The 14,121-nt window shown below is 49.6% G+C and overlaps 1 protein-coding gene across 1 annotated transcript; it reads left to right on the forward strand.

Annotated features, from left to right (window-relative positions):
* The first annotated feature begins 8,104 nt into the window (after positions 1-8,104).
* Positions 8,105-9,741, forward strand: LOC103785089 (cytochrome c oxidase assembly factor 4 homolog, mitochondrial-like). Its single transcript, XM_008964807.5, has one exon. The coding sequence runs from the start codon at positions 9,121-9,123 to the stop codon at positions 9,382-9,384; it is 264 nt and encodes an 87-aa protein (XP_008963055.1). The 5' UTR covers positions 8,105-9,120; the 3' UTR covers positions 9,385-9,741.
* The last annotated feature ends 4,380 nt before the right edge of the window (positions 9,742-14,121 follow it).

The following is a 14,121-nucleotide window of genomic DNA, read 5'->3' on the forward strand; positions in this document are numbered from 1 at the left end:
ACTGCAACCTCTGCCTCCCAGGTTCAAGTGATTCTCCTGCCTCAGCCTCCCAAGTAGCTGGCATTACAGGCAGGTGCCACCACACCTGGCTAATTTTTGTATTTTTAGTAGAGACGGGGTTTCACCATGTTGGCCAGGATGGTCTTGATCTCCTGACCTCGTGATCTGCCTGCCTCAGACTCCCAAAGTGTTGGGATTACAGGTGTGAGCCACTGTGCCCAGCCTATTTTTTTTTTTTTTTTTGAGACAAGTTCTCACTATGTCACCCAGGAGTAAAGTGGTGCCATCTCAGCTCACTGCAGCCTTGATATCCCAGGCTCAATTGATCCTCCCACCTCAGCCTCTCAAGTAGCGGGGACCAAAAGTGCACACCACTAGGCCCATCTAATTTTTGTATTTTTTGTAGAGACGGGGTTTCACCATGTTGCCCAGGCTGGTCTCAAACTCCTGGGCTTGAGCGACCTGCCCACCTCAGCCTCCCAAAGTGCTGGGATTATAGGCATGAGCGGCCATGCCCAGCCTGTGCCCCTCTTTTTAGAAGGGCTGCGGTCCTGTTGGATTAGGGCCCACTTATGTGACCTCATTTCATCTTGATTACCTCCATAAAGACCCCATCTCCAAATACCATCACATCAGAGGTGCTGGGGTTAGGACTTCAGCATGTGGATTTGTGGGGGGCATAATTTGCCTTGTACCAGGAGAGTATGAAGTGTTCATGTTACTCTCCCTGTAGCCCTGAGAGCATCTCCCTTAGAGTATCCTATAAAAGGAGTCGCTGCTCACTCAGTTATGGGTTGTTCACCCCCTCGCTCACCCCAGCTCTGCAGAGAACTGGGGATCCCATCGGCCATGCTTTCTGGGCTGGCCTCTGGTCGCAGTCAGTCCCTCGCTGTGGCGCCCCCTCCCCAGCTCCTTCCCAGGGTTATGACCCGCTGACCCCCTGGGGTGCACCTGCTGCAAAGCAGCCCCCTTCCTTGGCATCTCTCAGCATTCTCCATAATGAGCCTGGCCTTTCTGATCTTGTTAGCTTTTTGTCTTCCTGACGCAGATCAGAGCTGTGGAGTGAGTTTTGATATGAAATCGAATGCCAACACCGAAGTTTTAGAAAACAGTTTAATATTCCCTCTCAGTTCCGGCTGTTGCTAGGCTGGGGATGGGTTCAGAATAGCCATCTTGATGGAGGTGATTTCCCAGCAGGGGAAAGAAATAATTAAAACAGCATTACGGTGTCTCCTGCGGGATGCAGTGACATTAAAGAGCCACACTGACAAAAAGCCTGGGGCTGGAACGTTCTGTGCTGCCTGCATGGCATGTACAGGACCGCGGCCCCCTGGAGCTGGTGGAGTGGCCCAGCCTTGCCCTGCTCACAGGTGGACCTGGAGAGGGCACTGTGCCTTCCCAGGGATTGGGATTTGAAAAGAACAGAGCTTGGCCAGGTGCGGTGGCTCACGCCTGTAATCCCAGCACTTTGGGAGGCTGAGGCAGGTGGATCACTTGGGGTCAGAAGTTCGAGACCAGCCTGGCCAACATGGTGAAACCCCATGTCTACTAAAAATACAAAAATTAGCCATGCATGGTATGTATGCCTGTAATCCCAGCTATTCGGGAGGCTGAGGCAGGAGAATTGCATGAACCCAGGAGGTGGAAGTTGCAGTGAGCTGAGATCATGCCACTGCACTCCAGCCTGAGCAACAGAGTGAGACTCTGTCTCAAAAAAAAAAAAAAAAGAAAGAAAAAAGAAAAAGAAAAGAACAGAGCTGTGATTTTCAGCCAAAATGAGCAGTCCTGGCCCATTCTGTGTCATCAGAGGGGAGAGGACGGTTACTGTTGGGGGGGGCTTCAGCTTCTCAGGGAGGTCCTGGCGGCCCCCATCTAGTAAACCCATGCCTATCCTCATGCCCACGTCACACTCTTGTGGGTTTCAAGTCGAACAGTAAAAGGAATCATAAGATCTGTGGGGAAACTACATGGGCACTCGTGTTTCACAACAGGGACCCTTAAAGGCGATGTTTCCAGCAAAGGATGTGATTTTTTTTTTTTTTTGAGTTGAGATCTCACTGCGTTGCCCAGGCTGGAGTGCAGCGGTCATTCACAGACACACATATAGCAGACTACAGACTACAGCCTTGAACTCCTGGGCTCAAGTGATCCACCCGCTTCTGTATCCTGAGTCCCTGGAACTGCAGGTGCACACCACCGCACCCGGCTTGGATGTGATCTTTTGTCTACATTCTTTTCCAATTGGTTCAAAGGTGTAGGTGTGCCTTTTGCATACCTGGGAAGGGCCCCATTAGGCTCCACTCCTCTCATTTTTCTCCATTCACCGACAGTTTGAGTCTGAATTCATAGCATGGCCTGGACAGATGCATCAAGGGGCCAGTTCCAAGGCAGAATTCAGGGTGAACTCGATTCCTATAGGCTTGGGATGAATGGCTGCTGGGACATGAGGCTTGGGTGTGAGATGCCCCATCTGCTGCTGCTCTTGGTTCTTAGTTCAGAGAAATTCTGGGACCCTTCCTCCTCCCGGCACCACGTTTTCAGTGAATGGTTCTTTGAAGAGGAACCCTGGTCCATAGGAACTGAGTGAAAGCAAGGCCAAGTGTGTCCACCCATGGGGACAAACGTCCCAGCACAAAGGGGTCTCAGGCCTGCAAGGCCCAAGTGGACACTTGGACAAGGGCAGGAAGGTATTTGCTGATTCTCCTTCTCCATGTGACATGTCTCTCCACCCACACCAGCTAGGGGAGCCTCCCGCAGCTTCAGTTCCCCTTTGACACCCACACGGTGTTATGCAAGCACCGAGCCCAGAGTCCCGCTGGGCCGTGGTGTCCTAATTGTCTTGGTGACAAAGAGCAATTTTATTTTAAAGCAACTGAATCCTTTCCCCCTGTTTTGTGTGCCAGTATTTTACTGTCTTCTTAATTGTTTTAAGCAATGTTTACTTTGGATTTCTGGATGTTATATAAAAGCCACGAAAACCCTGGCCATGCTGTTTGTCAGGCCCACCTGGCTGAGCGCAGGAAGCAAGCGCTTTTCAGGAGCTCACTGCAACACCGGGCAAACACTTCTTCAGCCAGGGATGCGGTTAGGACAATGCCACGTGGCGTCACAGTATGCTGTTATTTATTCCAATAAAGACCTCGTGAGCATGGGCCTGTCCACCGTCTTTGTTTGGCTGCTGTTTTAATCTTTCATGCATTTAGCAGTCATGGATGGTGCCAGCGAAGGAACAGGTGCCAGGGCGTTGTGACTCCACCCAGCGCTGCTTCCCGGGACCTTCCAATTGGACAGGAGATGGGGGAAGAGCTGGTTTACAGCCCTTTGTGGGGGATGGGACTTTGGGAACCCCAAACTTCTGCTGGGACCACAAGGAGAAGAGGGCAGCAGAGTCACAGCTGCAGGTGAATAATAAAGGCTCATCTGCCCCTCTGCCTGGGTCCAGACCATACGTGCACAAAGCTAGCGGCCAGGGGCACAGGCTGCATGACACATGGAGGTGGTCTCCTTACTTTTCATGATGTGACGTCACTGGGCCTTGCATGCTGACCAGTAAGTGACCGCTGTTGACTCTGAAAGGCAAGGAACCCCTGTGTGGCAGAGATGGTGGCCTGCCCTCCGTGCTGGCCCTGCCATAAACTCTCCTTGGCACAGGTCATAGCAGGTTTCAGGCGCGTCGAATTTTACGAAATGATGATAAAATTGTGACTAGTCCAGGATGGGTAGCCTGGAGAGAAAGGCAACCACACTATTAAAAAAAAATAAGCTAAAAATTATAAACTGTGGATGGAAGGATTCTGGGCTTTGGAGAAGTGCCTGGGTTTGTGTCCAGGTTTGTCACTGTGTGACCGTGACTGCGGGGAACGAAGTAATCCACACCTTCCAGCTGAGGGTTCTGAGGGACAAATTCAACCTCCTTCTTACAAAGTCAGCCATCGTCAGCGGAGAGGGAGGTTCTGCCCCTTGGGGGATCTTTGGCAATGTCTGGAGACAGTTTGGGTTCTGGGCAGGTAGCTGGTGGGGCCCGGGTTACAGCTTAACATCCCACAGTGCACGGGACAGGCTCCCTTCTCCCCAGCAAAGAATCACCCGGCCCCCCTGTGCACTGTGCTGAGGTTGGGAAGCCCTGCAGTAGAGTGCCAGGTCCTTGAGCCGGCCTGTCTTCGCCTGTGCTTTTATTGGGTAGGACTCAACTGTTACTATTGATGAGGATAAAATATTTTCCACTGAAATGCCGACTTTTCAAGGCCAGCAATGGTGCAGAACCTTCTGGGGATCTTCCAATTGGTTCTGTTCAGCAGCCATTTACCAAGGGTCTGGTTTGTCCAAGGCTGGGGCAAGTGGCCAGTGAGAAGAACGTCCCCTGCCCTTGAGCTGGTGGAGTGAGAGAAAATGCCCAGAAAGGAGGGGTGCGGGTGGGGCAGGGGAGTGAGAGGGAACTCCCAGAAAGGAAGGGTGCAGGTGGGGCAGGGGGGGTGGTTACCTGTCTGGAGAGGGACAGCTGAAGCCTGGAGATGGTGTGGTGGAAGCCAGTCTTTGAGAAGGAACAGGGCCTGAGTGCTTCGGGTGGACCGGAGTAGGGACTAATCCAGGTGGCTTTAATTCTTTGTCTATTATAAAAATTGGTTTTGGGCTGAGCCTAGTGGGCTCTGGCTCATGCCTGTAATCCTAGCACTTTGGGAGGCCGAGGTGGGCTGATCACTTAAGGCTAGGAGTTCAAGACCAGCCTGGCCAACATGACAAAACCCTGTCTCTGCTAAAAACAAACAAACAAAAAAACCCCACAAAAAATAAAAATTAGCTGGGCATGGTGGCACACACCTGTAATCCCAGCTACTCAGGAGCCTAAGGCATGAGAATCACTTGAACCCGGGAGGCGGAGGTTGCAGTGAGCCGAGATCACCCCACTGCACTCCAGCCTGAGTAACAGAGTGAGACTCTGCCTCAAAAACAAAAAAGAAAAGTGTAGGTGAGATAGGACGGTTCTGAAGATGCTCTTAGCCTGACCTGATTCTCCGACCTTTCTCACTTGTTCTCAAATATAACTGCCGTCCGGGCACAGTGGCTTATGCCTGTAATCCCAGCACTTTGGGAGACTGAGGCAGGTGGATCACCTGAGGTCAGGAGTTCAAGACCAGCCTGGCTAACATGGTGAAACCCTATCTCTACTAAATATAAAAAAATTAGCTGGGCGTGGTGCCAGGCACCTGTAATCCCAGCTACTAGGGAGGCTGAGGCAAGAGAATCACTTGAACCCAGGAGGCGGAGGTTTCAGTAAGCTGAGATTGCACCATTGTATTCCAGCCTAGGCAACAAGAGGGAAACTCGGTCTCAAAAACAAAAACATTGCTTCTGTCCCATTCTTTCAGGCCAATGCACTGGTGTGAGCTGCATGTCCCCAGAAAGGCCCCCCAATTCAGCTGTCACCTCCCCAGGGGGCCGTGGTGGGGAGGGGGCTCTCTGCTTAGGACAGGGCCCCTCCTTTCCTGGTGGCCAGTCTCTGGGGAACTGACATTCCACGGCCACTTGCCCTCAGATGTGACAGAACTGGCAGAATCTGAGAATCTCGAGAAGGAAGGGACCTTCTGAGGTCACCTCTGTTCATCCTTACCCAGGCAAGAATCCCCGGCCACCGCAGGGACGGGCATCTCTGTTCCTTCCGCAAGGACAGTGCCCTGGGGTTGGGCAGCTCAGAATTAGTGAGGTTTTCCGTGGAAACCCACTCTTTGGGGTTTAAATTTGATTTAATACACCATCATCATCTTCACCAGGGTGAGGCTTTGCCCTGGGGCAGGGGGTGGGGAATCCCTGTGTCCAACCCAGTAGGACCTGGAGCATTCATTGGGTCAGTGAGTATTGGGAGCCTGCTGTGTGCCGCTGAGGTGTTGGGTGTAGGGGGGTGGGGGTGTGCTAGGGCACAAGAACCAGGAGAGAGTGGAGTGGCAGGTGGACAACACAGTGAGGCCGATGAAGAAATGCAGCTGGGGGCAGGTCTGGGACGAAGATGGAGCAGAGGGCTGCATCTGGGCATAGAGGCGGGTAAGGAGGTCTCTGACACCAGGGAACTGGGGCAAAGGCCACATATTCTTCCAGTCCCCAGCCCCTCGGATTTAGGTGGCCATGTGGCTGGTCCTAACAGCCGGGACGTGGTCACGCCGGACAGCTTTTAGGAAAGACTGTCACCTTAAAGTATGCAACACCTTTGTGGATGTTTGGTGTGTTTTCAAAACATCCACACAGGGTTCTGATGTTCTAGATGGCTTTGGAATGTAGTGCTAGATTTCCTCCCACAATCTCATTCTTAAAATGTATTGCCAAGGTGAGCCTGAAACACTGTTCAGGAAAGCAGGGAAGCACAGTCGTCCCTGGTATCCTCTGTGGAGTGAATCTGGGACCCTGGAGGATACCAAAATCTGAAGATGCTCAAGTCCCTGATATCAAACTGCACAGTATTTGCATATAACCTACGCACATCCTCCTGCATACTTTAAACCAGCTCTAAATTACTTATGATACCTAATACAATGTAAATGCTATGTAAATAGTTGTTACACTGTATCACTTAGGGAATAATGACAGGGAGAAAAATTCTGTATGTGTCTGGTACAGATGCAATTTTTTCTTGATATTTTTAATTCATGGTTGGTTAAATCCATGAATGTGCAACCAAGGATATGGAGGGCCAACTGTACTCAAGGAATGATGGGGACATGTCAAAAGGACAGAGGCACAAACAGCGTCCACATTTTGGATACTTCAAGCATCTGAAGGAGCAATGTGGAGTATAACACATTGGATTTTTTTTTTAAATTCGTGCACTTAGAGTGATATTAAACTAGGATGAGAGCAACGGCTTTTTTTTTTTCTTTTAACATTTTACTTTTATATAGTTTCAAACCCACAGAAAAGTTGCAGGAATACTACAAAGAGTTCCTATGTGTATTAATCCATTCTCATGCTGCTAAAAGAGACATACCCAAGACTGGGTAATTTTAAAAGGAAAAAGGTTTAATGGACTCACCGTTCCACATGGCTGGAGAGGCCTCACAATGATGGTGGAAGGTGAAGGAGGAGCAAAGGCACATCTTACATGGTGGCAGGCAAGACAGTGTGTTTAGGGGAACTGTCCTTTATAAAACCATCCAATCTCATGAGACTTATTCACCATCATGAGAACAGCATGGAAAAACCCGTCCCCATGATTCAATTACCTCCCACCAGGTCCCTCTCATGACACGTGGGGATTATGGGAGCTACAGTTCAAGATGAGATTTGGGTGGGGACACAGCCAAACCAAATCACTATGTTTACCTGGAGACTCATGAATGTTAACATTTTTACTTTATCCTCTTTACTCTCTTTCTGTCCCTGCCTGTCTGCCTCTCTCGATATAATAATAATGATATATATTTCTTTAGACACACACATTTACCTGGTGATATATATATTTTCTGAATCTTTGAGGGTAAGTTGCATGCATTATATCCTCTTCACCTCTAAATACATCAGTGTATGTTTCCTAAAAGTAAAGACATTCTCTTCCATAATTTCAGTATGTGTCGTAATCAGGAAATAACATTGATACAATGGCATTGTCTAATCTACAAACCTTAATTATGTTTTTTTCCAATTGTCTCAATGATGTCCTTTATGCCAAAATAAGAGGCAGGACAAGGCATTGAATGAGTTGTCCCATCTCTCCAGCCTCCTGTAGTCTGGAATGGCCCTTCAGTCTTTCCTTATGTTTCATAGCCTTGATGCTTTGGAGAATCCAAGCCAGTTATGTTCCAGAATGTCTTGCAGCTTGGATTGATCTAGTATTTTCCTCATTATTAGATCCCCGTTATGCGTTTTTGGTAGAAGTGATGTGTTCTTCTCAGCGCATCATTATCAGGAGACATGTCATGTTGATTGTTTTACTTTCTTATGATGTTAATTTTGGTTACTTAGCATGTGAGCACACGTCTGTGGTCCCAGCTACCCGGGAGGATCACTTAAGCCCAGGAGTTCAAAGCCGCAGTGAGCCGTGATCACACCACTGCACCTCCAGTCTGGGTGACAGAGTGAGACACTGTTTCTATTTTTAAAATATATATATATTACTTAGTTAATATAGTGTTTATCAAATTTGTACACTAAAAAATGTAACTCTTCTTTGTAATCGATCAATATTTATGAGGAAAGAATTTTCACTTTTGGAATTACCTTTCCATCAGGAATAACTAGAAGCCTCCACAAAACACAGGAAACAGTTACTTCAGACATTGGACATGCCTTTGCTCCCCCTTCACCTTCCACCATGACTGTGAGGCCTTCCCAGCCATGGTGGAACTGTGAGTCCGTTAAACTGTCTTTCTTTATAAATTACCCAGTCTTGGGTATGTCTGTTTTAGCAGCATGGAAATGGACTAATACACATAGGAACTCTTTGTACTTTCCTGCAGCTTTTCTGTGAGTTTGAAACTACATAAAAGTAAAATGTTAAGAGGCAAGTCAGATCTGTGATCCCCAAGAAAAGGGTGGCAAGTGAGGTGAGCCCTACCCTGGTCTTGGCTTTCTGCCTGGACATAATTCCTGGACTGTGCTGTAGTGAGGGGGACCCAGACAGAGCCAGGTCTCACTGATTTAAGGAGACAAAGATCAGAGCTTGCAGAGATTACACTTATTAAAAACAGACATCAAAAGAATATTTCTGCCAGAAAAATTCCAACACTTCTTAAAGAAATGCAACAAAATTCAGCACGCAACGACATAAAAATTTAATGTCTAGCATTCAATAAAACATTATTATAAAGAAGCAGGAAACTGTGACCCACAATCGGGAGAAAAATCAGTCCACAGAAGCAGACCAGGAAATGACAGAGGTGATAGATTCTACAGGACAACTGACCTGGATGTTTAAAAAATGTTAGTGTCGTGAAAGATTGTTCTAGATTACAGGGCTCTAAAGAGACATGAAAACCAAATGCAATCACATGTGCTGTGTGATGCCTGAATGGATCTTGGATTAAAAAAAAATACAGCTGCACAGAGGATCCCCAACCGCCTGCGAAGCCCAAGCCGCCGCGTAGGAGCGTGCGTTCGGGCCCTCTTCTCCCACCTGTTCGACTCCCTGTCCCCAGGATGTCAACCTCAGTCCCTCAAGGCCATACCTGGACCCAACGGGTGAAGAAAGACGATGAGGAGGAGGACCCGCTGGACCAGCTGATCTCCCGCTCTGGCTGTGCTGCCTCCCACTTTGCAGTGCAGGAGTGCATGGCCCAGCACCAGGACTGGCGGCAATACCAGCCACAGGTGCAGGCGTTCAAGGATTGCATGAGTGAACAGCAGGCGAGGCGGCAAGAGGAGCTGCAGAGGAGGCAAGAACAAACCGGTGCCCACCACTGAGACCCCAAACCACCTATCCCCAGTAGATGGCCCTGCCAAGACCAGCACCCAGCAAGATTATAGAGGAAGAAATCCTAAATGCTGGGTGTGGGAGGTCTAAAACATGGGGAGAGTTTTTGGATCTGGAGTTGAGAGCCATGGGTTTGGACATGACTGGCACAAACAGCTGTCATATGTTCATGGTCAGATGGCATACATCCTCAGCTGTCTTGTTCCACCAGTATTTACCAGGAAAACAAAGAATGTGTTAAGGGATGCTCCCCCACCCCACATCTTGAGTCAGTGTGCCAAGTACTGAGATGATTTTAGGGACATTTTATTTTAAATTAAATTCACAATCTAATGGTAAATTGATTACCTAATTAGTGCCTTTCTCTTTCATCACTTGTTCTGGATGTTTCAATCAGTTTAGTGGAAGGAAAAAAGTAAATGGGGAAACTTTTTATTCAAATATGTTTTTCTTTTGTTTTTTTGAGACAGGGTCTCTTGCCCAGGCTGGAGTGCGGTGGTGCAGTCAGGGCTCACTGCATCCTCAGTGGGCTCAGGCCATCCTCCCACCTCAGCCTCTCAAGTAGCTGGAACCACAGGTGTGTGCATCACCACACCCAGCTAATTATTCAAACATTGAGTACCTATTAAATGCCAGATTCTGTTGAATTAACAGATACCAAGTCTGGCTTTAACTTGCTCCCAACCCAACAAACACAAAGTTGGGCTAACATTTTTAGAGTATATTTAACACTAAAATACAGATTTTCAGCTTTTGAAAAGGGGAGAAGATGTCAACATTGATTTTTATTCCCTCTTAACAATTTGCTGGAGCTGAATAATAACTCCCCCTTTAAGTAGGTTGTGTTTTCCCATTCAAAACAGTTGCATATCACTTCTCATTTTTCTTCAACAAAACGACTCTTCCATTCTATTCTTTTTTTTTTTTTTTTTTTGAAATGGAGTCTTGCTCTGTCGCCCAGGCTGGCGCAATGTCGGCTCACTGCAACCTCTGCCTCCCAAATTCAAGTGATCCCCCTGCCTCAGCCTCCCAAGTAGCTGGGACTACAGGCAAGCACCACCACACCCGGCTAATTTTTGTATTTGTAGTAGAGAATGGGGTTTCACCATGTTGACCAGGCTGGTCTCAAACTCCTGACCTCAAGTGATCCACCCTCCTCAGCCTCCCAAAGTGCTGGGATTAAAGGCGTGAGCCACCACACCCAGACAATAACAAATATTTCTTCAAGATCTATTAGAAGCCCAAATCTGAGGTATAGTAGGCCTTAAAATTTACTTTGAACCTTCATGCCAGTATTTGGGGAAGAAGTAAAGAGAAAAGGGGAGAAGGTAGGAGTTTAAAGAACAATCCTGGACTACTGCTCTGGGCGGCGGTGGCGGCGGCGGCGGCTCGGGTGGCTGCGCTGGGAGGCAGCGATGAGAGGCTCGCACGCCTCCAGCCCGGCCCCGGCCCCCCGGGACGGAGAGCCGAGCAGCCCCGGCTCTGGGCTATGGACTATGGGCGAATAGCTCTGACCACCCGGCGAAGCATGCTGCCTGCCTTGGCCTCCCAAAGTGCCGAGATTGCAGCCTCTGCCCGGCCGCCACCCCGTCTGGGAAGTGAGGAGCGTCTCTGCCTGGCCGCCCATCATCTGGGACGTGAGGAGCCCCTCTGCCTGGCTACCCAGCCTGGAAAGTGAGGAGCGTCTCTGCCCGGCCGCCATCCCATCTAGGAAGTGAGGAGCGTCTCTGCCCAGCCGCCCATCGTCTGAGATGTGGGGAGCGCCTCTGCCCCGCCGCTCCGTCTGGGAAGTGAGGAGCGCCTCTACCCGGCCGTGACCCCGTCTGGGAGGTGAGGAGCGTCTCTGCCCAGCCGCCCCGTCTGAGAAGTGAGGAGACCCTCCGCCTGGCAACCGCCCCATCTGGGAAGTGAGGAGCGCCTCTACCCGGCCGCGACCCCGTCTGGGAGTTGAGGAGCGTCTCTGCCCAGCCGCCCCGTCTGAGAAGTGAGGAGACCCTCCGCCTGGCAACCACCCCATATGAGAAGTGAGGAGCCCCTCCGCCCGGCAGCCACCCCGTCTGGGAAGTGAGGAGCGTCTCTGCCCGGCAGCCACCCCATCCAGGAGGGAGGTGGGGGTCAGCCCCCACCAGGCCAGCCGCCCCGTCCGGGAGGGAGGTGGGGGGGTCAGCCCCCCGCCCGGCCAGCCGCCCCGTCTGGGAGGGAGGTGGGGGGGGTCAGCCCCCCGCCCGGCCAGCCGCCCCATCCGGGAGGGAGGTGGGGGGGTCAGCCCCCCGCCCGGCCAGCCGCCCCGTCCGGGAGATGAGGGGTGCCTCTGCCCGGCCGCCCCTACTGGGAAGTGAGGAGCCCCTCTGCCCGGCCACCGCCCCGTCTGGGAGGTGTACCCGGCAGCTCATTGGGAATGGGCCATGATGACAATGGCGGTCTTGTGGAATAGAAGCGGGGGAAAGGCGGGGAAGGGATTGAGAGATCGGATGGTTGCCATGTCTGTGTAGAGGGAGGTAGACACGGGAGACTTTTCATTTTGTTCTGTACTAGGAAAAATTCTTCTGCCTTGTGATCCTGTTGATCCGTGACCTTACCCGCAACTCTGTGCTCTCTGAAACATGTGCTGTGTCCACTCAGGGTTAAATGGATTAAGGGCGGTGCAAGATGTGCTTTGTTAAACAGATGCTTGAAGGCAGCATGCTCGTTAAGAGTCATCACCACTCCCTAATCTCAAGTACCCAGGGACACAAACACTACGGAAGGCCGCAGTGTCCTCTGCATAGGAAAACCAGAGACCTTTGTTCACTTGTTTATCTGCTGACCCTCCCTCCACTATTGTCCTATGACCCTGCCAAATCCCCATCTGTGAGAAACACCCAAGAATGATCAATAAAAAAAAAAAAAAAAAAAAAAAACAGCTGTAATAGACATTTTTTGAAGCCTTGGTGAAGTTTGAATGTGGATGAGATATTAGAAAACCTATCAATGCTAATTTTCTTAGGTATCATAATGGTACTGTGTTATGCAGGAGAATGTTTTTAGGAGAAACATTCTGAAGTATTTAGAGATATCCCTAAAGTGATATGATCCCTGCAATTTATTTATTTTTATTTTATTAATTTTTAAAAATTTTAGTTGTGGTTAAAAATACACGTAACATAAAATGTACTGTCTTAACTATTTTTAAGTATACAGTTCAGTAGTGTTTGGCATATTTGCACAGGTATATTTCACACCGTGTCTCTGAAAAAAAAAAAGGCTGGAATAATTCCCTTCTATCCATGCCTTTCTCTTAATTGGGGTTTGGGGGTGCTTGGACTTATCTCCACGTTACTCTTCCAATTCTTAGAGTCCCTCTCTTCCCCTAAACAATGCTCTACACACAAGAGGCTTTGTGAGTTGTGGATTTAGTCTGTTGTAACTGCACACCATACAGGATTAGATTTCGCATCTGATTCTTACATCAGCCCTGCAGCCCCAAGAGATAAGAGATGCTTTGAGGGCTATCAGAGAACTCCCTGTATTCTGCACATACCTTGAGCTGAGAATGTAAAGCCCTGGGACTGTCCTTTTCTTGCTTTAAACTCTTTGGTGTGATGATAACAAGCTCACCCCACAGTCCTTAGATAACCTGTGCTCGTATTGCGTATGGAAGCCACAACTCTGCCAAAGCCACAATTTAATAGGTACTTCGTTCTGAGTGATGACAGGTGATTATTTTGCCATCACAGGCTACGATCTATTAGAACTCCATTCTCTAACAGTTACTAGGTCCTCACTGCCTTTAAATCAACCAGAATAAGTAACCAATCCCAGTTCCCATCCTGGAGGTCGTGTTGCCTGCAATTGTTTCTGGTAACAAATCCGAAGTTAATTGGGATTCAGTTGCCGATGATTAGAGTCTCTTCAGTTGTTTGGAGGAGAAAGGAATCTAACACAGGAAGCTGTGTGATTCTCAAGCTGTTGGAAGGCTGGAGGCAGCGCCTCCAGCAAGGACTCTTGGAAGAATACTGCAGAGCTGGCTCCTGAAGGAAGCTGCCAAGTCAGGCTGGCCCTAGAAGCATGCTTTCTGGGTTGAATGCTTTAGGTTCACCTCTGCAGATCCACTCCCCACCATTTTCTCTCCTCACATCTATGGGCCACAGCAGGGGACTTCTTTTCTCTGGCTTCTGGCTGGATGTGGGCAGGGGAGGCCCTGGCAGGAGGGAGGAGAGTGAGGCTTGGTCATTGATTCCTCCAGCTGTGCCCTTCTGCTGGTTCACCATGAGCTGGCTGTGTCCCTCTACCAAAGGCCACAGCTCCTATCCCGAGGCCCCTCTTAGAGCTTCAGTGATTCTGTTCCTGGGCTCTGCCACCCACTCCCTCCTTCGCCCTCTAGGTTTTGAAGAAGTAACAGCTCCCCATGTTGCTAGCGTGGGGTGTAGCACTGTCTCTTCTGGGTTCCTTTAACCCTGCCCCAGCTGTCCCTTTATTAAACAGTCTTCAGTTAGCACATAGGAATATACCGTGTCTTTGCTGCTGGGACTGTGACTGCTGCTACATCTATGTGGCTGTGATCCAGAGTCAGAAGCCACCACCAGAACCACTGGGTCCAGAGCTGGGCTGAGCCTGCTACACACGCCCCAGCAAAATAGGTCCTGCATGGTGGCTTCTCTCCCCACCTGTCACAAGCCCCAGTCTAGCACGGGCACTTCAGAATGGCAGGGACTGACTCATGTGCCTCAGTGTCTTCCTCTGTAATA

Source organism: Pan paniscus, chromosome 23 (assembly GCF_029289425.2).
Source record: "Pan paniscus chromosome 23, NHGRI_mPanPan1-v2.0_pri, whole genome shotgun sequence".
NCBI classification, from domain to species: Eukaryota; Metazoa; Chordata; class Mammalia; order Primates; family Hominidae; genus Pan; species Pan paniscus.